Below are 22,608 nucleotides of genomic sequence, written 5' to 3'. Positions count from 1 at the left end.
TGGGGGGCAGTCTGTGAGCCCCCCAGGGTGGGCAGCCGGTCCGTGAGGCGCATCCCATGGACCTGGCCACCACCTCGGGCACGTTCAGGCCAGGACGAGGAGCCCCAGGGGGTGACAAGGGGACAAACAGCCCAGGGGTGCAATGGGGGGGTCCCGAAAACCAATGAGCGATGGCCGGGTGGTGGCGGGGGGGGCTCAGTTCTTGAACATGTCGCAGAGCAGCTTCTCCATGGGGGTGTTGCCGATGGTGCGGCGGAAGAAGAGCAGCTCCACGCGCTCGGAGGAGAGGAAGCGCAGCGCCGGCAGGAGCAGCAGCAGCTTCCCGAACCTGGGGGACAGAGGGGGTGGTGGTGGGTGGTGTCACCACCCCCAGTGTCCCCGGCACCCACTGGGCATGGGGACGGCCGTACCTGACGGGCTGCCCCGGGTAGTGGGAGCGGTTGTGCTGGCCCAGCATCACCTGCGACTGGTCCTGCAGGTTCTCTACCTGCTCGGGGTCCTTCAGGCCGCGGGTCTCTGTGAGGACAGCAGGCGTTGGGGTAGGGGGATGTGGGGACAGGCCGTGGGGGACCCAGGCGTGTCCCCTCACCTGGCTTGAAGAGCACCACGGCCTTCATGCAGGCGAATTCGGTGGGGTCGACTGCCAGTGCCTTGAAGCGCCCGAGGGTCTCCTGCAGCACCCGGACGTCCATGGTGGCCGGCAGCAGCTTGCCAGGGGACGGCTCGGGGACAGCCAGCAGCGGGCAGCTCTCCAGGGGCATGGACCACTGGATGGCGCAGAGCAGGAACAGCTCGCTCCATGCTTCCTCCAGCAGGATCACCTTGGGGGCGACCAAAACCCCATCAACCCCCTTGGAGCACCCACAGGTGGGCAGAGGAACATCTCCCATGACCAGGAAGGGAGCTCAGGGAGGCTCCAACCATCCCGCTGTCACCTTTCATGTATTGGGGTGGTCCCCACCTGGTCGCGGAAGGGCAGGTTGGAGAAGACGGGCAGGTTCTTGGCCCACTTGACAGCCATGAAGAGGAGGCGCGCCGAGGTCTCGTAGACATTTTCGGGGCCAGCCGCCGGGTACGGCGCCACCTGGTACTCACTGCCTGCCCGCTCGGGCTCGCTGCCCGTCACGTCCACCGTCTCATCGGCTGTGGGGACGGTGACATGGTGTCACCCTGCCATGGGGACTCAACCCCAGAGTCCCCCCGACCGCCGGCAGCCACCCACCGTCCTCAGGCTCCAGCTTGGCGCAGGTCTCGGCCGTCATCAGGCTGGCCATGAAGCGGTGGTTGGTGGGCGGCGTGGGCGCACGGGGGACGGTGGTGGTGGCAGCGGTGGCCCCGGGGCCACGCGGGGCTGGGCAGGGGACCGAGGGGACCTCGCGTGTGGCGGCCACATGCTCGGGGGGCAGCTCGGCGTCCAGCTCGATGCTATCCAGCCGGACCTGGGCCGTGCTGCGGGGCTGACGCTCGTTCTGCACGGCTGCGGGGACACGGTGGCATCAACAGCAGCCACCCCCCATGGTCACCTCCCTCCCCGTTTCATCCCCCCACGCTCACCATCCTTGTTCATGCCGGCTTGCAGGCACTTCTTGAGCCGGCAGGCCTGGCACTGGTTTCGGTGCGCCTTGTCCACCGGGCACAGCCCCGTCCCTGCCTGGCACCTGCGGGGAGAGGTGGCACCCGGCTGTGCCCGCAGGGGTGGTCCTGTCCCCCCCAGGGGTGTCCCATGCTGGGAGCATTTTGTCCCTGCTGGGTGTCTTGTCCCCTGGGGGGTGGCCTCTACCCAGCGAACATCCTTGTCCCTATGGGTGTCCTGTCCCCCATGGGTGCCCTGTCCCCAAGAAAACCCTCCCTTGGTGGGTGTCCTACCCCAATGAATGCCATGTCCCCATCTGTACCCCCAGTTTCTGTCTGTCCTCATGGGCCCCTGCCCGCTGGCTGTCCCCCGGTCCCTGTCCCCCCGCTGCCCACCTGTAGATGAGCTTCCTGCGGACACTGCGCTTGAAGAAGCCGCTGCAGCCGTTGCAGGCGTAGATGCCGTAGTGCTTCCCGCTGCTGGTGTCCCCGCACACCTTGCACAGCAGCACAGGGCTCAGCGCCTTGCCGGGGGCCGGGCTCAGCCCTGCGGGAGCAGAGCCACAATGTTTGGGGTGACTGGGGGCACCCCCATGTCCCTTGTCCCCCATCATCTCTCCCCACTGTCCCCAGCACCCAGGTGATGGGGTCACTCCCACCTCCACGGGTCCAGCCCCAGGGACCTCAGATGTCCCAGAGGACAGGAACGGGGACTCCACAGGGCTCAGCATCTTCCCATGTCCCCGGGATGCCTCACGATGAGCTCTCACAGGACTTTTAAATGGGGAAGGAAAGGTGTCCCTAGGGCTGGGGGCACTGGGTGACCTAGGGCTTGGGGACCACAGGCATTCCAGAGAAGGAGCACAGCAGGGGGATGCAGGAACCCTGATGGGGACCAGGGACCATCCAGAATAAGGACAGGAGACCCTGGACATCACGGATAAGGACCACCACTGAGGATCCTAAGCATCCTGGAGAAGGACCACCATGGGGAACCCCAAGCATCCCAGAGAAGGACCACGGTGGAGGACCCCGAGCATCCCGAAGAAGGACGGCGGCAGCAGACCCGTGCAGCGGGGCGCTGGCTCTTACCCGAGGGGCTGTCCTCCAGCCCGGCGCTCACCACCGACCCCGCCGGCGACGCAGCCATGCCGGGATGTCCCCGTCCCTGTCCCCGCCGTGGGGCTGCTCCCACCTCCTGGCAGCTCTGCGGGCTGGGGGCCGTGGCCGTGCTCTCTTCAAGGCAGATTAGCGCCGGGCGCTGTGTAAGCAGCCGCCTGTTTGTCACCGTCTTAATCTTTAGTGTCTGCGCGGGGGGGGCAATCAATCAGCCACGCGATGAAGAATTAAAAAGGTGCTGAGCCCCAGCCCGGCCGCCTCCCTGTAACCCTAAACCCTGCGACACCAAAGCCACCAAAGCCACCCGTGGAGGGACATGGGGTGAGGGGGGGGTGCACCGTGATGCAGCCGCCCCCAAAAGTGGAGGGCTGAGATTGCGGGAGGGAGGTTGGGGTGGGGGGAGGCTGGGGTGTCCTGGCCCCGCCATCCATGCTGCGCCCACCAGGCCCTGTAAGCGCATAAGCCCCTTGCTAAGGAGTTTAGAGGGGAATAACAAAAAAAAAAAGGTAATTACGGAGTGGAGGGGTGACACTCCCCCCTTCCCTGCTCCCAAGCAATTAATTACAAGCCCTGATCGAGAGAGATGATTGAAGCCCCCACACACCCCAAGCAGCTTAGTGCTGGTGCATGGGGCTGTGCCCCCATTGAATGTCCCCATTCCCCCCCCCCGAGGCCAGCAGCCTTGGTGTCCCCCCTGGGGGGGCTCCTGGGGCTTTGGGCCATGGCTGCTGACGTGGCAGTGCGGGGCCAGGTGGCCCCAGGGTTACGCAACGGCCGCTAAACCCTCACCGTGAAAGGGCAGCACAATTTGGGATTTGAGGGCTTTAGGTGCTAAACCCCCCCCGCGGCCACCGGGGACAGGATGGGGGGGGTGTTGGTGGGGGACTGGGACAGGGATGGGATGGGATGGAAAGGGATGGGACGGGGTGGAATAGAATGGGATGGGGTGGGATGAGGATTGAATGGGAATGGGGATGGGATGGGATTGGGATGGGGAGGGGATGAGCTGGTATAGGATAGGATGAGGATTGAACAGGAATGTGGATGGGATAGGATGGGATGGGGATGAGGAGGGAATGGGATGGGATGGGATGGGATGGGATGGGATGGGATGGGATGGGATGGGATGGGATGGGATGGGATGGGATGGGATGGGATGGGAATGGGGTTGGATGTGGTGCTTAGGGACATATTCTACTGGGTAATATTGGTGGTAGGGGGATATTTGGACCAGATGATCTTGAAGGCTCTTTTCCAACCTTAGTGATTCTATGGGATGGGGAGGGACGGTGTAAAGGGGCACCCCCATGGCAGTGGGACATGTCAGTTTTTGGCCCCATGGGGATGGTGATAGGCGCTGACTCGGCTAATTTATCGCCCCGCCGCACTCTGCTCTGTGCCACCGGTAAAAAGCCAGCTCCAGAGCTGGGATTTGGGAGGGGGATTAGCCCCGGCAGCCATCTGCTGCCGGCCAATAATCATCATGCTGAGGAAATCCAATAATTACAAAAATATTGCTCCCACCCCCATTTTGCCCTTGCATCCGGCTGTGGGACCCCCACCCATGGGTCTCCACTGCGGTGTCCCCACCAGCACCCCGATGGGGCAACGGGGTCAGTCGGGGACCTGCCGGTGCCTGGTGCCACCACCAAGGGGCTGCCGGTGGCCCCAGTGCTGGGGTCCCCAGTGAAGGAGCAAATGTTAAAGCCCGTGACCCAGCTCCGTGACAGATGCCGCGGGATTACCCAGCCTAAAACCTTGGGATCGCCCCCCTCCCTTCTCCCCAGCATTTAATTACTAATTTACTAATTACCCCAAGATGCTGCTGGCGGTCTTGAGACCCGTGCCCTAATCCCAGCAGCCGTGGGGAGCACACGGATGTTCTCCGGTCAGGGGATGGCTCAGCTGGGGACATCGGAAGCCCTGCTCCTGGTGGTGATGGTGGGGATCTGAAGAGGGTGGTGGGGACCCAGGGGACAAGGTAGGGACCAGGAGTGGGTGATGGGGCCAGAAGGGATCGATGGTGGAGACCAGGAGGAGACAATGAGGACTGGGGGGGAGTGACAGGAACAAGGAGGAGGTGACAGGGACCAGGAGGAGGTGATGGGACCAGGAGGAGGTGATGGGGCCTGGGAGCTGGTGGTGGGGACCAGGAGGGGACAACAAGGCTCAGGCAGGGATGATGGTGACCAGAAGGGCCTGATGGAGACCTCAGAGAGATGGTGGAGCACAGCTGGGGACACTGGAGACCAGAAGGGGATAGTGAGGACCAGGAGGCAATAACAGAGCCCAAGAGGGGACAACAAGGATCGGGGGGCGGGTGATGATAACCAGAAAGGCCTGACTGGCTCTGGGAGGGGATGAGGGGATCAGAAGGGGACAATAGAGACCTGGAGGATTTGATAGTGACCAGAAGATGATGATGGAGCATGGGAGAGGATGGTGGGGACCAGGAGGTGACAGCAGGGACCGGGGGTGACAATGGGAACCAGGAGGGGATGACAAAGATCAGGAGGAGGCAGTGAGGTGCAGGAGGGGATGGTAGGGACCAAGAGCTGGTGGTGGGGATCAGGAGGGGACAAAAGCAAACAGAAAAAGACACAAAGTTCTGGAAGGGGACAAGAGGGATGTGGGACTCTGCTGGCCCCACACAGCCCCTGGTGGCACCAGTGGTAGCTGTGATGGGTTAACGCAGCCACCGGCGCTCAGCCGTGTCGAGGCCAGGCTCCGGTTTCACCCGTCGTTAGCTCTCCTTTACCGGAGGCTCCTTTTCCCTTTGTGCCCCTGCTGTGACAAATGACGCCGGGTGGCAGCAGGCGGTGACAGCTCCCAGATCACCCGTGCTGATCCTTGCCAAAACCTTTGCTGACCCCCAGATAAAACTTTAATGTGGCTCCGGGGCTGACCCGGCCATGAAACCCAGCCCCAGGGGCAAGTGTCTCCCCTGGGGACATTCTGGTGGCCATAGGGCGGTGGCAGCACCACCCCGGTGGCCATGGGCTCAAGTCCATCGAGGGCGTCTTGTGAAAACCTCACAGTCACCCAAGTTGTTTGTTGAGGAAATGTCCCACCAGGTGGGGACCGTCCCCCTGGGAGGGCCCCGTGTCACTGGGATGGGGCGGGCTCGGTGGCAGTGGTGGGGCCGGTCGGGACAGTCTGGGCACATTCCTGGGCGCGGGCACTGCCAGCGAGTCGGGGTCCTGAAGCTTGGGGACTGCAGCAGAACCAGGGGACATCGGAGGAGACCCCAAGGTAAGGGGGGCGCAGGTGAAGCCACGTCCCCAGTGATGGCACGGTGCCCGAGGCCAGGGCTCGGTGCTCAGTGACGTGGCACCACCGAGGACCTGGGGACACCACAGTCCCCAAGCTGGGGCTGGCACGTCACCGTGGCCCTCACCATGTCTGTCCTTGCAGATGAACCTCCTGGCACAGGTAGCTGGGGAGCCACCAAGGAGGCCACCACACCCTGTCCCCATGGTGTCACCCTGGGGTCCTGACAGCCTGCACCGTCTGTGCTGAGTTTGGGGGCAAAGGGATGTGGGTGCATGGGGAGGGTGCTGAGGGTGAGCTGGGTGCCACAAGAGATGGGTGCCACCCATCTGGTGACACCAGGGTGGCTCTAGTCCCACTCTCTCCCCCCAGGTGAGCTCCATGCTGCAGACCCTGCAGGACAAGGTCCCCCCGTTCCTCCAGCCCTGGCACTGGCTGAGCTCCTGGGTGCGGCAGGTTTGGGTGGCACCATTCAGGTGGGGGGGTGACATCAAGGGACGTACCTTGGTGACGCTGCCCCAAATTTGTCTGGGTCTGGGGCAGGTTGGGTCCCAGTGCCACCGGGGTGACCGTGAGTATTTGTCCTTCCAGGTGAGCAGCTCCAAGCAGGTAAGTGCCAGCATCCCCTCCACGTCCTACACCACCCATCCCATCACATAACAGGGCAAACCTGGCTTTTACTCGGCACCCACGGGTGCTCTGGACCTAGTCCACTTGTGCTAGCTGCAGATGACTTCCAAAGCCCCTTTCCTGGTCCATGGAGACCCAAAACCACTGTGGGATGGGGACAAGCCAGTGGGTCAGTGCTGCACCCACAGCACCTGGCTGGAGGTGACACATGGTGGTGTCCCCAGGCAGTGGCAGGAGTTGCGAGCACGGCGGCATTCTTCCTCTGTGAGGGGCTGCTTGGTCAACACTTTGATGTTGTGCCCAACGGGGTGGCGGAGCCTCAGCCTGGGGACCTCTTCCTCTTCCCACTGGCCTCGGGTGGCCCTGGCTGGTGGGGTGCCCATGCTGGTGTCTATTGTGGCAATGGGGAGATCATCCACCTGGAAGGTGAGTGGCGTGGGGAGCATCCCTGCACAAGAGACATGGGGCATAGCATCTCCTCCTTGGTGACCCCAACCCTCCTCGGGGACCTCAACCCTATTTAGTGACCTCAACCTTCCTTAGGGACCCAACCCTCCTGGTGTCTCCAGTCCTCCTTGGGGACCCTAACCCCACCTGGGCACCCTAATGCTCTTGGTGTCTCCAACCCTCTTTGACAACCCCAACCCTCCCTATTGACAACAGCCCTCCTGGGGACCCAACCCTCCTTGGGCACCTCAACCTTATTTGGAGCCCAAACCCTCCTGGTGACCTCAATCCACTTCACCACTTCAATGACCCCAACCCTCCTTGGGCACCTCAACCCTTTTTGATGACCCCAAGCCTCCTTGGGGACATCAACCCTGTTTGGGGAGCCAAACTCCTTGGGGGACATCACCTCCACTCCACAGGCACCTCAGGAACGTCCCCAACAGGGATCGTGGCCAAGCACAGTAAGAGCCACCTCCTGCGGACACGGGGCCCTGCCAAGGTGCTGCGGATGAAGCAGGGGCTGGATGCGGCCACCCTGCAGCAGCGGGCCCAGGCAGCCATGGACATGGTGCTGGAGTACGATGCTGTCACCTGCAACTGTGTCCACTTCGCTCTTGCCCTGCTGGGGCTGGGCCAGCTCGCTGGGGACATGGTGGGTGCCATTATCCCCAAGCCTAGGGGACCGCAATACCCACCCTGGCTGAGCGTCACTGGAGCTGTCTTCTCTCCTAGATGTCCCCAGAGCTACAGTGAAGAAGCTGGTGATGTGACCTGGGAAGCACACAGGGCTGGAGCATCCTTCCTGGGTCACTGGCAGGATGTGGGATAAAGGCTGGAGGGTGTGGGGTATGGGATGCGGGGTGTGGATGTGGGGTGCAGGATGGGCACAGGGTGTGGATGTGGGTGCTGGCATGTGCCCACAGCTTTTCAATAAAAGGTTGCATGTGAAACCCTGCAGCACTGCAGCATGAGGACACCACAGCAACTTGTCTGTTACGGGGACAAATGCTGGCTTTAAGCCCCTTGGCCACCGCCTGCCCCAGCGGGAGATGCCCAGCACCAGCATTGGGCTTTTCCACTTCTGCTTTCTCTTCTCAGAAAGCCAACGCCACCCTGCTCTTCCTGCCTTCCAAGAAGGAAGTGGCTGCTTCCTGGTGTCCCCTGCAGATAAACTCACCTTTGTCCCTCAGGTCGCTGCCTCTTACCTGGAGGAGAGAGGGCAGAGGAGCCCCGTTGGCATGGGTTGTTCCCAATCCCCCCAGCTCCTTGTGCACCCCCCGCCTCCTCACTCAGAGCAGCAGAAGAAGCAGAAAAGTCCTCAGCTCTGTGTGCACTGCTCTGCAGCAACCAAAATACCAGTGTGTTTCTACCACTATTTTCATCAAAAATCCCAAACACAGCATCACACCAGCCTCTACAAAGAAAATTAACTGTCTCCCAGCTGAAACCATGAAAATATCCACTCTTTATTCCGTACCACTCACACCATGCTCAGGTCCCACGTTTTCTAAGACATTCGCATTAGCCACCACCCTTTGATTAATACACAAAGATAATTGCCTTAGTCTATGGACCACACCTGCCAAATGTCCATAAAATGTCTGTTGAGTTCTTTTAGTCCATGATTAGCTTCTATCTGTTATGACAGTCACTCAGGGCAGAAGAGGCAGTGTGTTGCATGGAGCTATTGGATGCCAACGCCATCTCAGGTCAGGTCACTGCTGTTCTTGCACTACTTCTTGTGAGGCCCATCCACCTCAGTCCTATAGTGCTGATACAGGAATTCCTATAGTATGCAACTCAGATCATGGGTTACAACAATTTAAAGGCATTTCCATTGCAGTCCTCACCCCTTGCTCTTTTGGACCAGGCTGTAGGGTTGCAATTAACTCCAACCCTTGTCCCTGCTCCAGCCTGGGATTTTCCTTTGGCCACAGTCCCTTAGAGGTCTACTTGCTGTGTCATGGACTAATCCATGGCTGCAGATGCTTCAAGGTCTACCTGTCCTCGTGTGGATTTTTTTGTGTGGTCACAGGCACTTCAGGGTATGTGTGCTGCCATATGGACTCATCCACAGGTGACAGTCCCACTGGCTTGAGCTCAGTCTGAGCCCCAGGATGTCCAGCCAAAACCACAACAGGTGCTCCAGGTCTCTGTGGGCTTTCTTCTGGGGACTTGGTCAGCTCCCACACCCGTGGGAGAGCTCCTGGGCTGCTTCATGCCCATGAAAGGGTTCCCGAGGGAGGAGAAAATGTCCTTGTGGCTTGAGAAGGAGGAATCAGCAGAAAGGAGCAGCCCTGTGCCACCTCAGGGTGGGAGGTGACAACAGCCTTTGGCCCATCTGTTTCCATTTTAGGAGCTGCAGGTACCAAAGGGCATCAGGACAGGGGCAGGATTGATCAGGTGTGCTGAAAACCAGCCCTGCAACCAGTGCTTGCAAGGGTAAAGTGCAGGTTGGGGCCCATCCCTGAGCACACAGAGAACCACAGCAGGACAGCCTGGTGCAGGGTAGCCATTCTTCACCCTCAACGTAGGCCTGAGGATGTGGTACAGTGCCGTGAGTAGAATGATTTGGGATTTCTCACCTTTCCTCCTAGTGCTTCTGCAGGGGATGTGCTGTCCTGGGGCAGGGTACACAACAAGACCTGCACTGGCAGTGTTTTGGGGCAATGGGGACCACTTCTGCCCCATGTTGAAGCTGCATCTTCCCTTTCTCTCCTAAGCATTCTTCCAGTAGAGCGAGTGAGGCTGCCATGTTCCTGTTCGAGATTCATATGCCTCTGTTCACAACAAATTTTGAAAAGCTGCCAGTGGAGAGCAAACTGCAGCCTGGGGATGTCCTGCTCTTCCCCTTACAGAATAAATCTACACTTCTACCAGGAATCTTCAAGCATGCTGCCGTCTACTGTGGGGATGAGGAGATCATCCACTTCCAGAGTGAGCTCATGCTCCCCATCTTCTATTCAGGTCACGGCAGTGGCCAGTGAAGGCACATGGTAATGGCCAGTTCTTTCCTTTCCAGACACAGGCGATCATGAAAATGGAGGAGAAATCAGCAAGGAAGGCCTCCATGCTATGTTAAAGAGGAGGGGGGAACACTGGATTTACAGGAAAAAGGGTGGGGTTGACCTTGATGCTTTCCAGAAAAAAGTCCGGGAGGTGATGAACAGCACAGCCCAGTACAGTCTCATGGAAAACAACTGCATCCACTTCGCACTCTACCTGCTGGACTTGTTGGATTTCTATTCAGAGGTGGTGAGTATGGAGACAGGACAGTGCATGTGCAGTGGACCAGACGAGTCCCCAGACAAACGGACTTCTTTTTCCTGCAGGTTAAAATCAAGAAGAATGACAGCCATGGCAGTGTAGTGAGTATTTGCATGAGTGTCACTGCTCCCTCCAGGGCTGGGTCTCCAAGGAGGGTTGGAGTCCATAAGGAGGGATGCAGTTCGTAAGGAGGGCTGGGGTCCCCAGGGAGATTTGGGTTCCCCAAGAGGCTCCTGGTCCATAGGAATGTCACAGAATCATAGAATATCCCAGGTTGGAAGTGACCCACAAGGACCACTGAGTCTAACTCCTTGCTCCACGTAGGACGATCTAAAAATGAAATTGCATTTCTAAATGCTTCCTGATCTCTGGCAGGTTCCGTGCAGTGACCCTGGGAGATCCTGTTCCATGTTCTGACCACCCTCTCTGTGAAGAACCTTTTCCTGACACCCAGCCTGACCCTCCCCTGTCCCAGCTCCATGCCATTTCCTTGGGTCCTGTCGCTGTCCCCAGAGAGCAGAGCTCAGCACCTGCCCCTCTGCTCCCTTTGTGAGGGAGCTGCAGGCTGCCATGAGGCCTCCCCTCAGCCTGCTCTGCTCTTGGCCCTCAGCCGCTCCTCACGCAGCTTGCCCCCAGAGCCTCACCATCTTTGCTGCTCTCCTTTGGACGCTTTCTAGTGGTTTTATGTCCTCCTTATTGCCTGGGTCCCCAGGAGGGTGGGCCCCCAAGGAGTTACTGGGGTCTCCAAGGAGGGTGGTGGTCACCAGGCCACTCGTTTTCCAGGGGAGCAAGCAGAAGGTGTGAGGGGGCGGCCAGTGGCCCGTTCCCCTCCATGTCCAGGGCAGCCATGTCCCTTCGTCCCCACGCTTTGCCTTTCCACGCATCTGCTTCCTGCAAATCATGACTTTTCGGGGGTGCTCCTTTCTATTTTTTTTTGCGCTGGATCATTTCAAAGACACCACTCAGCACCCTCTGCGCGGGAAAGAAACATTAATCAGCTGCTTTATTAATTATTTCCACCTAGTCTGCTCATATTTGCTGCTTCATATCCTGAGTGATTGGGTGAAGTAACTGCCCAGATGAAAGTCGCTATTTCTGTCTTAATGAAAATATGAAATAAAAAATGTTAAAATGTGGAAAAAGAATAGAATTTCTGAATTATCTTCAAATAATGATGATATCCTGAATGCTCTGAAAATACTGATTATTTGTTAATAGCAATGAGGCTTATCTCTGAATAGTGTTACTTATCTGTAAATAATAAAAATAACAATGGTAGTAATAATATTAGTAGTAATAAATTATGATAATAGTAGACAATGATGATAATAATAGTAAATAATAATAGTAAGTGATAGTAATAATAGTAAGTGATAATAATAATAGTGATAGTGATGATGATGATGAAAATCACAGCGATGATAATAATAATATTCTGAATAATAATAAAAACGTCCTGATAATAATATCCCAAATAATGATATCCCAAATAATGATATCTCAGATAGTAACAAGTGTCCCAAATAACAAGATCCCAAGCGATGGCCACTTTTAAACTGCAGGACTGGGGACCACCTCATTTTGGGGGAGCAAATCCATCTTTTTATTATATTTGGGGAGGGGGGGGAGCCACATGGGAGCATCCCCCAGAACCACACGGCCCCCGCTACGCCAAGCATCCCCCAGGGTGCCGCGGGTGCCGTGGGTAGGGTGGGTGCTGTGGGTAGGGTGGGTGCCGTGGGTACCCGCTCTCCCCGGTGCCTTTAAGCGGTGGCGGTGGCCGTCCCCGCACGACGCTGACATCAGTGCCGGCGTCCCCGGCCTGCGCATCCCAGCCTGCGCCAGCACCGCCATGGCGGCCAGCCCGGCCTACGGCGAGGAGAAGGGGGGCTCCTCCAGCCTGGGGGAGCCCGAGTACGGCCACGACCCTGCCAGCGGCGGCATCTTCGCCTCCGACTACAAGAGGTGGGGATGGGGGGGGGCGGGTGGACGCGGGGACACCCTGGGGACAATGGCAGCGGGCTGGTGGTGCCCCCCGCCTTGGGATGGAGACGCGGCTTTGGATAAGGATGGGGACACATCGCTTTTTGCAAAGGCCACCGGGATGCGGTGGTGGTTTGAGGAGAAAAAGATGGGTTTTGGAGCAGGGATGGGGGAGAGGGAGGGGGGAGAGATCTGAGATCTGCTGCGGCACTGGAGGCTGCAGGTCCCCGTGCCCCCCACCCATGAGGGGGCTGCAGGTCCCCGTGCCCCCCACCCATGAGGGGGCATGGGGTGCACAGGGGTGGTGGATGTCACCTGCGGCTGGCAGCTGCTGGGGGGGCACAGGGATGCAGAGCAGCAGGGGTGGGGGGGGACGGGGAGGAGGCAGTGTAAAAGGGGAAAGTGGGGCTCCTTGTGTCCCCCTCCCCAGCCCCTGCAGCATCCCCCACTCTGTCCCTGTCCCCCTGCTCCCCCCGCCCCCCCAGCAGTGACCTGCAGCCTGGCAGTGTCCCTTACCCCAAACCCCTGCAGCATCCCCCACGCTGTCACCACCCCTCCTCCTCACCCGCTGGCAATGTCCCCCACTTTGTCACTTTCCCCCCGCTCCAGCAGTGTCCCCCACTCCGTCACTGTCCCCCACTCTGAGCCCCTGGCAATGTCCCCTAGCCCAGCACTGACCATGCTGGATCTGTCACTGTCCCTGTGAGCCCCCCAGGTGCCCCCCCATCACCCATTTGGGACACCCACATCTGTCCCATCCCCTTGGGGATGTCCCCACCTGCAGCTGAGCCACTAGAAGTCCCCAGGGAAGCATGTCCCTGCCATGTCCCACTAGCTGTGGGGCAGGAGGCACTTGGGACCGCGAGACCCCGTGGTGGCCTTCTTGAGTTGACTCTGCAACCCAACCCAGCCGAGCATCAGGTTTCAGGAGGAGGAGCGGGGCCACAGCCCTGCCACTGTCCCTGCTGTCCCCAGTGCCACCCCTGGCCGCAGCGATGCTCTCACTGCCACCCGTGCAGAAGCTGCTGCGGCCAAAAACAGTGGCAGGCGGTGACGCGGCCGAGGAGGTGACCAGCCCAGTGCTGGCCACGGAGGCCGGGCCACCCACCTGCTACAGCGCCCTGCGCGCCGACGAGCTGCGGCCACTGGCTGTCCCCAAGGACGAGGTGGCCACCAGCACCGAGCAGCCACCGCGGTAAGACCCCCCCAGGGAGCCCCCCAGGGGTGGTGACAGCAGTGGCTGGGGCTGAGCATTGTTCCAGGGGGCTTTGGGATGCAGCATGCCCCAGAAGGGTGTCATAAAATGTTGGGGCTGGTTTGGTGCAAATCTGTGCTCTTTGCGGAAAATTGCTGTCCCTTGCTGATGATGGGGCTGTTGTGGGTGGATGCAGACTTGCAGCCCCCCCCTCCAGTTTGGTGGGGACAGATGTGCCTTATAAAAGGGACATAGATGGCAAACAGCCTTATAAGAGGTGACAAAGGTGACAAAAGTGCTGGATTTGACCATTCCAGGGCACTCCTTCTTAGGGTGCACTAGCACATCTGCACCATCATGCCCAGGAGGGGACAAGGTGGCCGGGATGGGGACAGAGCTGGTGGCCAGTGCCATGCCAGTCCCTTCGGTTCCTTTTTCATACGGCTGTAACCCAACTCCTGCCCCATCAATATTGCACAGTACTGGAGGGTCAGGTTGCTAGCACGGTGCAGGCATCTCTCCCACTGGATAGGGCCAAAAAAAAAGGAATAAAAAGGAATAAAAATGGCTAAAAACAGCCTATGGGACTTTCCATCCTGGTACGGTGCAGGCATGATGACCTCAAGGAGATGCTGGACAGCAACAAGGACTCTCTCAAGCTGGAGGCCATGAAGAGGATCGTGGCGGTGAGCTGCTGCATGCCGTGCCATGCTGTGCTGTGCCATGCTGTGCCAGCCACCCCATGTCACACTGCTCCTTCATTCCCTAGATGATCGCCCGGGGGAAAAATGCTTCTGACCTCTTCCCAGCCGTGGTGAAGAATGTCGCCTGCAAGAACATTGAGGTGAGGTTGCACCCATGGGGGTCCTTGGGACTTGGGACACTCCCTGTTTGGGAGGGTTTTGGGGGTGTTTGGGGGTCCCTGCCACCTTGGCCAACTCCACCCCGCAGGTGAAGAAGTTGGTGTACGTGTACCTGGTGCGCTATGCGGAGGAGCAGCAGGATCTGGCCCTGCTCTCCATCTCCACCTTCCAGCGAGGACTCAAGGTGGGCATCCTGGATGCTTTGGGGGGCAAAAGGGGAGGCTGCGAGGCTGTCCCAGCTCGCTGCAGCAATGCCTATGTCCCTGCAGGACCCCAACCAGCTGATCCGTGCCAGTGCACTGCGTGTCCTCTCCAGCATCCGCGTACCCATCATCGTACCCATCATGATGCTGGCCATCAAGGAGGCTGCATCAGACATGTCCCCATACGTGCGTAAGACGGCTGCCCATGCCATCCCCAAGCTCTACAGGTAACGGGGGGATGACAGATGGCTGCTGAGAACAGGGACAACTCATTGAAGGCTTTGTGCGTCTTTCTGTTGCTAAATTTTGGGAATGCAGACCCTGGTGGGGGAGGTCCCAGCTGCTTGGTGCCAGCAGGGGTGGAGGAGTTGGGGGGCTGGATGTATTCACACACGCACCAATCCCACTCTTCCCTCACAGCCTCGACTCGGACCAGAAGGACCAGCTCATCGAAGTCATTGAGAAGCTGCTGGCGGACAAGACCACGGTGAGCAGGGCGCCATGTCTTCCCTCCCCCAAAATGTGGGGGTGCCAATGTCCCCACCAAGCCATCCCTCATGGGGATGTCACCATCCCCACCAAACCAGCATCCCTCTGGAGATGCCACCACCCCAGTGAGCCACCCCGAGCTTTCCCTCTGCAGCTGGTGGCCGGCAGTGTGGTGATGGCATTTGAGGAGGTCTGCCCCGAGCGCATCGACCTCATCCACAAGAACTACCGCAAGCTCTGCAACCTGCTCATCGACGTGGAGGAGTGGGGCCAAGTGGTGATCATCAACATGCTGACCCGCTACGCCCGCACACAGTTCCTCAGCCCCAACCAGAACGTGAGTTTGGGAGCTTCAGGGTGTCCTGGACACCTTGGGGTGCCCCCAGCCACCTTGGTACCAGGGATGCTCCAATATTGTGGTGCATCCTGTTGCTCTGCCACTGTGGTTGGGGTGGGGTGGTGAGGTGAAGGTGAGTGCTGCTGGCAGGAGTCCCTGCTGGAGGAGAGCACCGAGAAGGCTTTCTATGGCTCTGAGGAAGAGGACACCAAGGATGCCAAGGCAGAGGCAGCCTCGTTGGCCAAGCGCAAGCCCTATGTCATGGACCCTGACCACCGCCTGCTCCTGCGCAACACCAAGCCCCTGCTACAGAGCCGCAACGCTGCGGTGAGCCCCCGCCCTGTCCCCAAGGCCACCAGTAGTGTCCAGCCTGGGCTCATGATGTCCCCACCAGCCAAGAAGCCACCAGGGTGTTGGGAAAGTTTTGAGGGAACCTCCAGTGGTAGACATCCCACGGGCTGAGTTTCCTCTGGATGTTGCTGGGTGGGACACTGGGGGGCACAGCTGTCCCCTAGGATGTCCCCATGACCACTGTGTGACAGGCAGGTGTCTCCCCACAGGTGGTGATGGCTGTGGCACAGCTCTACTTCCACCTGGCACCCAAGGCAGAGGTTGGTGTCATCGCCAAGGCGCTGGTGCGGCTCCTGCGGAGTCACAGGTCTGTGGCACCTGGGTTTTGGTGGTCTCCCACCCCACAGAGCATGGCCAGTGGGACCCATGGGGAGCCCCAAGACCCTGGGGAAAACTCCTAAAACTTCCCAACCCAGACAAAGGGTGGGAGCATCATGATGGCATCACCGTGGTGGTGGGTCCTGCTCCATCTTCATGGGGACATGCTGGGAGGGAGGTCTGGCCTGCCCTACTGATGGCAGTCCCCTCTGTGTCCCCACAGCGAGGTCCAGTACGTTGTGCTGCAGAACGTGGCCACCATGTCCATCAAAAGGCGGGTGAGTCTTGGCCCTGGTATGGGAGGAGTCAGCCCTGTTAACTCTGGAGTGGAATGAGGGCTGGCTGGCAGCTGATCACCAGGGCCACCTGCCCATGGGTGGCCTTGGCATGGTGGGAACATCAGTGTCACTGATACCGCTGGCTCTCCGCACAGGGGATGTTTGAGCCCTATCTGAAGAGTTTCTACATCCGTTCCACGGACCCCACACAGATCAAGATCCTCAAGGTGAGCTGGAAACACCTGGCAGGACACATCACTGGTGGCTGTGGGGCTCCGTGGAGCTCTTCCCCATGGAGCAGCCATCTTCCATGTTCTGGGGACAGGAGGACACTGTGAATCTGGTGTCCCTGGGACATGTCTCAAGCTGACAGTCTTTCTCTCCTTCCTGCAGCTGGAGGTCCTCACCAACCTGGCCAACGAGACCAACATCTCCACCATCCTGCGTGAGTTTCAGGTATGCTGAGACCCCAGGCAGACCGAGGGTGCAACTCTGGGTGCAAAACCTTCTTGGGGGAGATGGGGGGACAATGGAGGAGAATCCCACTAGGAGGAAAGAGGACTGATATGCTAACCCCATGGATGGCTCCAAAAAGCCCTGATGTGTGGCCACCACATGCGGGGGACACCCGGTGCTGGCACAGGGGTGACGTGCTGTGCCCGCACAGACCTACATCCGCAGCATGGACAAGGACTTCGTGGCAGCCACCATCCAAGCCATCGGGCGCTGTGCCACCAACATCGGGAAGGTGCGGGACACCTGCCTCAACGGCCTGGTCCAGCTCCTCTCCAACCGGGATGGTGAGCGCTCATGGCGGGGGTGAGACGAGGGCTCCATATCCCTCGGGGAGGACCCCGCTGAGGCCAGGTCTCTGCTCACAGAGCTGGTGGTGGCCGAATCCGTGGTGGTCATCAAGAAGCTGCTGCAGATGCAGCCGGCTCAGCACAGCGAGATCATCAAGCACATGGCCAAGCTCACCGATAACATCCAGGTGGGTTGGGGCATTGCGCGGCACCCAGGACCAGAGGGGGTGACAGCGATGCCACATTCCCGAGGGTGTTTTGCAGGTGCCGATGGCACGGGCCAGCATCCTGTGGCTGATTGGCGAGTACTGCGAGCACGTGCCCAAGATTGCACCCGACGTACTGCGCAAGATGGCCAAGTCCTTCACCAACGAGGAGGACATCGTCAAGCTGCAGGTCATCAACCTGGCGGCCAAGCTCTACCTGACCAACTCCAAGCAGGTACCTGGGGGCATGTTCCTGGGGACACGGTCCCATGGCCTGCCTCAGTTTCCCCAGTGGGAGGAAGAGGCCAGCCCTGAGCATTCCCCTTGGTGCAGAGCAAGCTGCTGACCCAGTACGTGCTCAACTTGGCCAAGTACGACCAGAATTACGACATCCGCGACCGGGCTCGCTTCATCCGCCAGCTTATTGTGCCCACCGAGAAGAGCGGGGCCCTCAACAAATATGCCAAGAAGCTCTTCCTGGCCCAAAAACCCGCTCCCATCCTGGAGTCCTCCTTCAAAGGTACCCACCCTGCTTGCGGGGCATGGGGACACGGGGCGAGATGTCACCCTGGTGCTGCACAGCTGGCCCTGACCTGCTGCCACCTCTCGTCCTGCCATAGATCGGGACCATTTCCAGCTGGGCTCCCTGTCCCACCTGCTCAACGCCAAGGCTGTTGGGTACCAGGAGCTGCCGGACTGGCCAGATGAAGCCCCCGACCCCTCCGTGAGGAACGTGGAGGTGGGTGGGCAACCTGGGCTGCATGAGGGACTATGATGGGGAGGTCACTGCGGTCCTGGGAGAGCCCCAGAAGGGGCCCAGGTGCTGCTCAGCTGCCCTATGTCCCCCCTCTGGTGACCACGCAACTGCCTGGGGGCAGGAGCAGGGTAAAGGCAGTGGTTTGGGATCCCACCCATGGGTGACAACCCTGACAAGCCCTGTGCCTGCAGGTTCCCGAGTGGACCAAGTGCACCAGCCGGGAGAAGAGGAAGGAGAAGGTGGAGAAACCTTTCTACTCTGACTCAGAGGGCGAGTCAGGGCCCACCGAGTCTGCAGACAGTGGTGAGGACCTGGTGGTGCCACCACGGTGGGGGACCAGGCAGGGGACACCATGATGAGGACATCCCATCGCGGTGGGGATGGGGGACGTGGAGGGATCTGGCAGGGGGAAGTAGGGATGTGAGGGGAGATGTGGGGACGCTGTAAGGCACCACGGGCAGCTGTGGGGACATGGGACACAGCAGAGGGATGTGGTGGGACACAGCGAGGAATGGTGGAGACGTGGAGGGACACAGCAGCATGGCTGAGTTGTGCTCCTTGCAGAGCCCGAGTCCGTCAGTGAGGAGAGCGGCAGCAGCAGCAGCTCCGGCAGCTCCAGCTCCAGCAGCGAGGAGGAGGATGAGGAGGATGAGGAGGAAGGCAGCGGGGAGTCAGAGGACAAAGAGGAGGAGGAGGAGAAGAGGAAGAAGAGGAAGGAGAAGGGAGGCCCCCAGAAGGCCTCCTCCGCGGGGAGTGCGGGCAGGTACCCCAAGGAGGCTGCGTCCCCCCCGGCTGAGCTGGTGTCCTGGCCTCCCCTAAAGCCTCCTCTCCCTGCAGCCCCAGCGAGGAGGAGGAGGAGACTGAGGGGAAGAAGGCCAAGAAGGCAGCAGGACCTCAGGGGAGGAAGGGCCGTGCAGAGACCTCGTCAGAGGAGGCCAGCGCCTCCGAGAGCAGCTCTTCAGGGTCAGACTCTGGCACTGAGGCACCGGCCATGGTGGAGGCCAAGCGGAGGAAGGCGGTGAGGACCGGGATGGGAGGGAGGCCAGGGGGACCCCAAACCCCCTGCTCACCCCTCCCCATCTCTCTGCCCCTTTGCAGCCCCCCAGCAGCAGGGCCGGCCCCAAGGAGATCTCCCTGCTCGACCTGGATGACTGTGAGTGGCCGCAGGGGACATGGGATGGTCACAGTGGTGGCTTTGGGGAAACTGAGGCACGGACACCTGGGGTGGGGAGCTGCAAGGCTGTGTGGAGTCTCTGGGTGAGCAGGAACAGGGGTGGGGACTTGGGGGTTGGATGGCCCCTGTCCCATGAGGATGGCTGTGGAGCAGATGGCTGAGCCACCAGGGCTGTCCCCATGGGATTGTCCCCACGTGCCTGTCCCTGTGGGTGGCATCTGAGGGGCTTCCTCCCTGCAACTGTGCCACTAGGGCTGCCCCACATGGCTGTCCCCATGTGGTGTCCCCATGGGGCTGTCCCAAAGGAGCTATAGCACTGAGGCTGTCCCCATGTGGTGTCCCCATGGGGTTACACCACTGAGGCTGTCCCCATGTGGTGTCCCCATGTGGTGTCCCCAAGGGGCTATGGCACTGAGGCTGTCCCCATGTGGTGTCCCCATGTGGTGTCCCCATGGGCCTGTGGCTCATCGGAGCTCTGTTAACCCTTTCCTCTCCCCGCAGTCACTCCCCCACCTCCTCAGCCCGTCCCCTCCACCAGCATCGTCTCCACCAGCCTGGTGACCGACCTGGAGGGCCTCACGCTCACCGACACCTCCCTGGCCCCCGCCGTAAGTGTCCCTCACATCCCCTTCTGGGGCCCCAACACCCAACGGGGTGTGCTCGGTGTCCCACATCGTCCCTCGGTCCCCGGCAGCTGATGAGCCCAGCGTTCGGTGCGGTGAGGACCTACGAGCTGCTGCACCGCATGGCGGGCGAGGGGCTCTCGGTTGAGTACTGCTTCAGCCGCCGGCCCTTCCCGGGGGACCCCCACATGGTGGCCGTCCAGATCCACATCTCCAACAACACCGACGCCGAGGTGAAGAGCCTGCGGGTCAGCGAGCCCAAGCCGCTCTCGGGCATGCGGATCCAGGAGTTCCCCGAGATCGGTACGGCACGGCACGGCACGGCACTGGTGTTCGGGAGGGATGGGGGGGACGGCCCGAGGAGGGGAGGAGGGACATGGTGACAGCCGGGTGCTTTCAGAGTGCCTGGCACCCGGGGACACGACCAGCGTGGTGATGGGCATCGACTTCTGCGACTCCACGCAGGCGGCCAACTTCCAGCTGTGGTGAGTGCCCAGCGCCAGGAGGGAGGGGACAGGGTGGGGGTCCCAGGGATGGGCACCGACGTCCCTCCATGGGACACGGAACAGCAGGGGACAAAGGGCAGCAGGATGAGGTGCTGGGGGACAGAAGGGTAGGGTATGGGGTCCTCCAGGGCACTGGGGAGAGCTGGGTGGGCACTGGGGGACAAGGGACAGAAGCACAGGGCATGGGGTACCCCAGGGGACAAGGGACAACAGGACAGGGTATGGGGAGCTCCAGGGGACAGGTACAGGGTTTCTGCAGGGGATGGGGACACCAGGATGCACTCCAGGGGAGGGGGGACACTGGGATGGACATGGGGTGCTCCAGGGGACAGTGAGACAGGCACCAGGGGACAAGGAGGTGGCAGCAGTCCCAGGTCCAGCCCGATGGGTTCCCTATTCCTGAGCCATTTTTTGCCTCAGTTTCCCTCCAGCTGTCCCTCTGCCTGAGGCAGGGGGAGGTGGGGGTGTCCTCAAGCGCATCCCCTCTGACCTGCCTGTGTCCCCAGCACCCACACGCGTCACTTCTACGTCTCCATCCAGCCGCCGGTGGGGGAGCTGATGGCCCCCGTCTTCATGAGCGAGAACGAGTTCAGGAAGGAGCAGGGTGAGTGAGGGCAGGGGTCGGGGCGGGGGGGCACCCACTGTCCCCATGGTGGCACTCACTGCATGCTTTGTCCCCCTGCCACCCGTGCTGTGGCGCAGAGCACCTCACGCGGCAGGGCAAGGGTAAGTGGCAGCTCGGCTGGCCCTAGAGTAGCTCCCCTCGTTCCCTTCTGGGCACCGGGGTGCCCCAATGGGGCGTGGGGGCGGTGGGACACCTCCACGTCCCGTCCTGCCCCACAGTGCCGCAGGGCTGCACGGGGTCCCCAAACCCCTGCCCAGCACAGGACCCTCGTGTCACTCTGTGGCAAGTGACGGGGACACCCTGGCCTTCTGTCTCCACGCTCCCGGAGCAGACGGGGTCTGTGGTGAGCTGGAGATGGCTGGGGTGTGCTTAGGGCACCGTGGTACCTGGCACCATCACCCCACAACGCTGCTGCCTGGAGGAGCCCGTCCCTAGGGACATGGCTGCAGGCTGATGTCACCAGGCACGGTGACAGGGACAAGCCCAGAAAGGGTCATGGAGGAAAGGTTTTTTCCCAAATTCATCTCTGCCAAGCTGGAGAGGAGCAAGCAGGACAGCACGTGGATGTGAGGCCACACACAAACCATAGAGACAAGGTGGCCTGGGACAGAGCTCAGCCTGGGGCAAGACAGGAGGGGACAGGAGCCAGGGCTCGATTTGGGGACAGCAAAATGGGACCTGGTGGGGATACGACTGGTGTCAGCAGTGGGCGCAGGGTTGGGTGCGTGGCCAGAGACAGGCAGGGGCTCTGCTGCCCGCTGCAGGGAAGCTCACGGGCATGAGCGAGATCACAGAGAAGCTGACGTTGCCTGAGAAATGCCGGAGCGACCACGCCATCGTCCAGCAAGTGACCTCGGCTGCCAACGTGGGACGTGTGCCCTGTGGAGCTGACAATGAATACAGGTAACCGGGCACCCCGGGGCACCTCAGCTCCCTGGGGACTGTGCCACGCCATAAGGGCAAGGAGCCTGCAGGAACCTGCCCCCAGACCCACTGCGACAGTGGCTGCGGGTGGCAGACACCTCCCCAGTCCCTACAGGAGCATCCCAGGGGCTGGGGACAGGGGACAAGGGGGGGTGACAGAGGAGCACCGCTCACCCTGACACCCTGTCTGCTGGTGGGCAGGTTTGCGGCCAAGACGGTGACCAGTGGCAGCCTGGTGCTCGTCACCCTGGAGCGGCGCGAGGGAGCTGCGGCCCAGCTGACCGTCAACAGCGAGAAGATGGTGATCGGCACCATGCTGGTGAAGGACATCGTCCAGGCCCTGGCGCAGTGACGGGGCCCTGCCACCCCCCCACCCCACCCCCCCTGCCCCACACCACTCCCCCAAACCCTCCCTGCCCCTATTCCGGGGTTATTCCTCACCCCAGCACTGGCGGTGGGACAGGAGGCGGTGACACCCGGGCTGGTTTTGCCTCTGTGAAGAAGGAGCAGGGTAGGATGGACGCTGTGCTGCTCGGTGAGGACACGCTGGCTCTATTCCCTCACCTCATGCCACAGCCACCCGCTGTAACCTTATTTATTATGGCCAATAAAGCTCTCCTCAAACCCGCACCCTTCTCTACGCTGCGTGTATAGGAAAAAAACGC

General features: G+C 60.5%; 4 protein-coding genes across 18 annotated transcripts; 3 read left to right on the top strand and 1 right to left on the bottom strand.

Annotated features, from left to right (window-relative positions):
• Positions 1 to 195: 195 nt before the first annotated feature.
• Positions 196 to 2,722, bottom strand: NR2E3 (nuclear receptor subfamily 2 group E member 3; the record flags this gene model as incomplete). Its single annotated transcript, XM_084532928.1, has 8 exons — positions 196 to 328; positions 411 to 516; positions 590 to 821; positions 962 to 1,143; positions 1,223 to 1,477; positions 1,555 to 1,658; positions 1,969 to 2,119; positions 2,665 to 2,722. The coding sequence occupies 8 exons, from the start codon at positions 2,720 to 2,722 to the stop codon at positions 196 to 198; spliced, it is 1,221 nt and encodes a 406-aa protein (XP_084389054.1).
• A 3,109-nt stretch (positions 2,723 to 5,831) lies between these two features.
• On the top strand, positions 5,832 to 7,991 carry LOC311442658 (uncharacterized protein). 11 transcript variants are annotated; one of them, XM_084532158.1, is made up of 7 exons: positions 5,855 to 5,943; positions 6,106 to 6,123; positions 6,334 to 6,408; positions 6,553 to 6,570; positions 6,816 to 7,017; positions 7,461 to 7,693; positions 7,774 to 7,991. In XM_084532158.1, the coding sequence occupies exons 2-7, from the start codon at positions 6,106 to 6,108 to the stop codon at positions 7,792 to 7,794; spliced, it is 567 nt and encodes a 188-aa protein (XP_084388284.1). In that variant the 5' UTR covers positions 5,855 to 5,943; the 3' UTR covers positions 7,795 to 7,991. The 11 variants fall into 11 exon arrangements, with proteins under 11 accessions (XP_084388286.1, XP_084388282.1, XP_084388278.1 ...); XM_084532154.1 differs by having other exon boundaries at positions 6,505 to 6,570; XM_084532155.1 differs by having other exon boundaries at positions 6,334 to 6,417; positions 6,505 to 6,570; positions 7,485 to 7,693.
• Positions 7,992 to 9,162: 1,171 nt separating this feature from the next.
• On the top strand, positions 9,163 to 11,458 carry LOC311442997 (uncharacterized protein). 3 transcript variants are annotated; one of them, XM_084532805.1, is made up of 5 exons: positions 9,163 to 9,598; positions 9,765 to 9,978; positions 10,049 to 10,296; positions 10,374 to 10,409; positions 10,684 to 11,458. In XM_084532805.1, exons 1-5 carry the CDS (start codon positions 9,584 to 9,586, stop codon positions 10,723 to 10,725), a joined length of 555 nt encoding a protein of 184 aa, XP_084388931.1. In that variant the 5' UTR covers positions 9,163 to 9,583; the 3' UTR covers positions 10,726 to 11,458. The 3 variants fall into 3 exon arrangements, with proteins under 3 accessions (XP_084388931.1, XP_084388929.1, XP_084388930.1); XM_084532803.1 differs by lacking the exon at positions 10,684 to 11,458 and having other exon boundaries at positions 10,374 to 10,677; XM_084532804.1 differs by lacking the exon at positions 10,684 to 11,458 and having other exon boundaries at positions 9,171 to 9,598; positions 10,064 to 10,296; positions 10,374 to 10,677.
• Positions 11,459 to 12,116: 658 nt separating this feature from the next.
• Positions 12,117 to 22,573, top strand: AP3B2 (adaptor related protein complex 3 subunit beta 2). Of its 3 annotated transcripts, XM_084532479.1 has the most exons (28): positions 12,117 to 12,273; positions 14,097 to 14,172; positions 14,256 to 14,330; positions 14,438 to 14,533; positions 14,619 to 14,779; positions 14,973 to 15,039; positions 15,196 to 15,378; positions 15,529 to 15,705; positions 15,939 to 16,036; positions 16,271 to 16,325; positions 16,481 to 16,552; positions 16,719 to 16,781; positions 16,993 to 17,125; positions 17,207 to 17,316; positions 17,393 to 17,569; positions 17,668 to 17,854; positions 17,955 to 18,073; positions 18,283 to 18,394; positions 18,656 to 18,854; positions 18,929 to 19,109; positions 19,190 to 19,244; positions 19,767 to 19,873; positions 19,960 to 20,191; positions 20,289 to 20,373; positions 20,901 to 20,998; positions 21,097 to 21,120; positions 21,784 to 21,922; positions 22,145 to 22,573. In XM_084532479.1, the coding sequence occupies exons 1-28, from the start codon at positions 12,161 to 12,163 to the stop codon at positions 22,293 to 22,295; spliced, it is 3,345 nt and encodes a 1,114-aa protein (XP_084388605.1). In that variant the 5' UTR covers positions 12,117 to 12,160; the 3' UTR covers positions 22,296 to 22,573. The 3 variants fall into 3 exon arrangements, with proteins under 3 accessions (XP_084388605.1, XP_084388606.1, XP_084388607.1); XM_084532480.1 differs by lacking the exon at positions 21,097 to 21,120; XM_084532481.1 differs by lacking the exons at positions 12,117 to 12,273; positions 21,097 to 21,120 and adding an exon at positions 12,828 to 13,486.
• The last annotated feature ends 35 nt before the right edge of the window (positions 22,574 to 22,608 follow it).

The sequence above is a fragment of the Aythya ferina genome (genome assembly GCF_964211825.1).
Source record: "Aythya ferina genome assembly, chromosome: 11".
In the NCBI taxonomy this organism is placed as follows: domain Eukaryota; kingdom Metazoa; phylum Chordata; class Aves; order Anseriformes; family Anatidae; genus Aythya; species Aythya ferina.
Note: the sequence above shows the minus strand (reverse complement) of the source record. Positions and strands in the feature narration are given on the sequence as shown.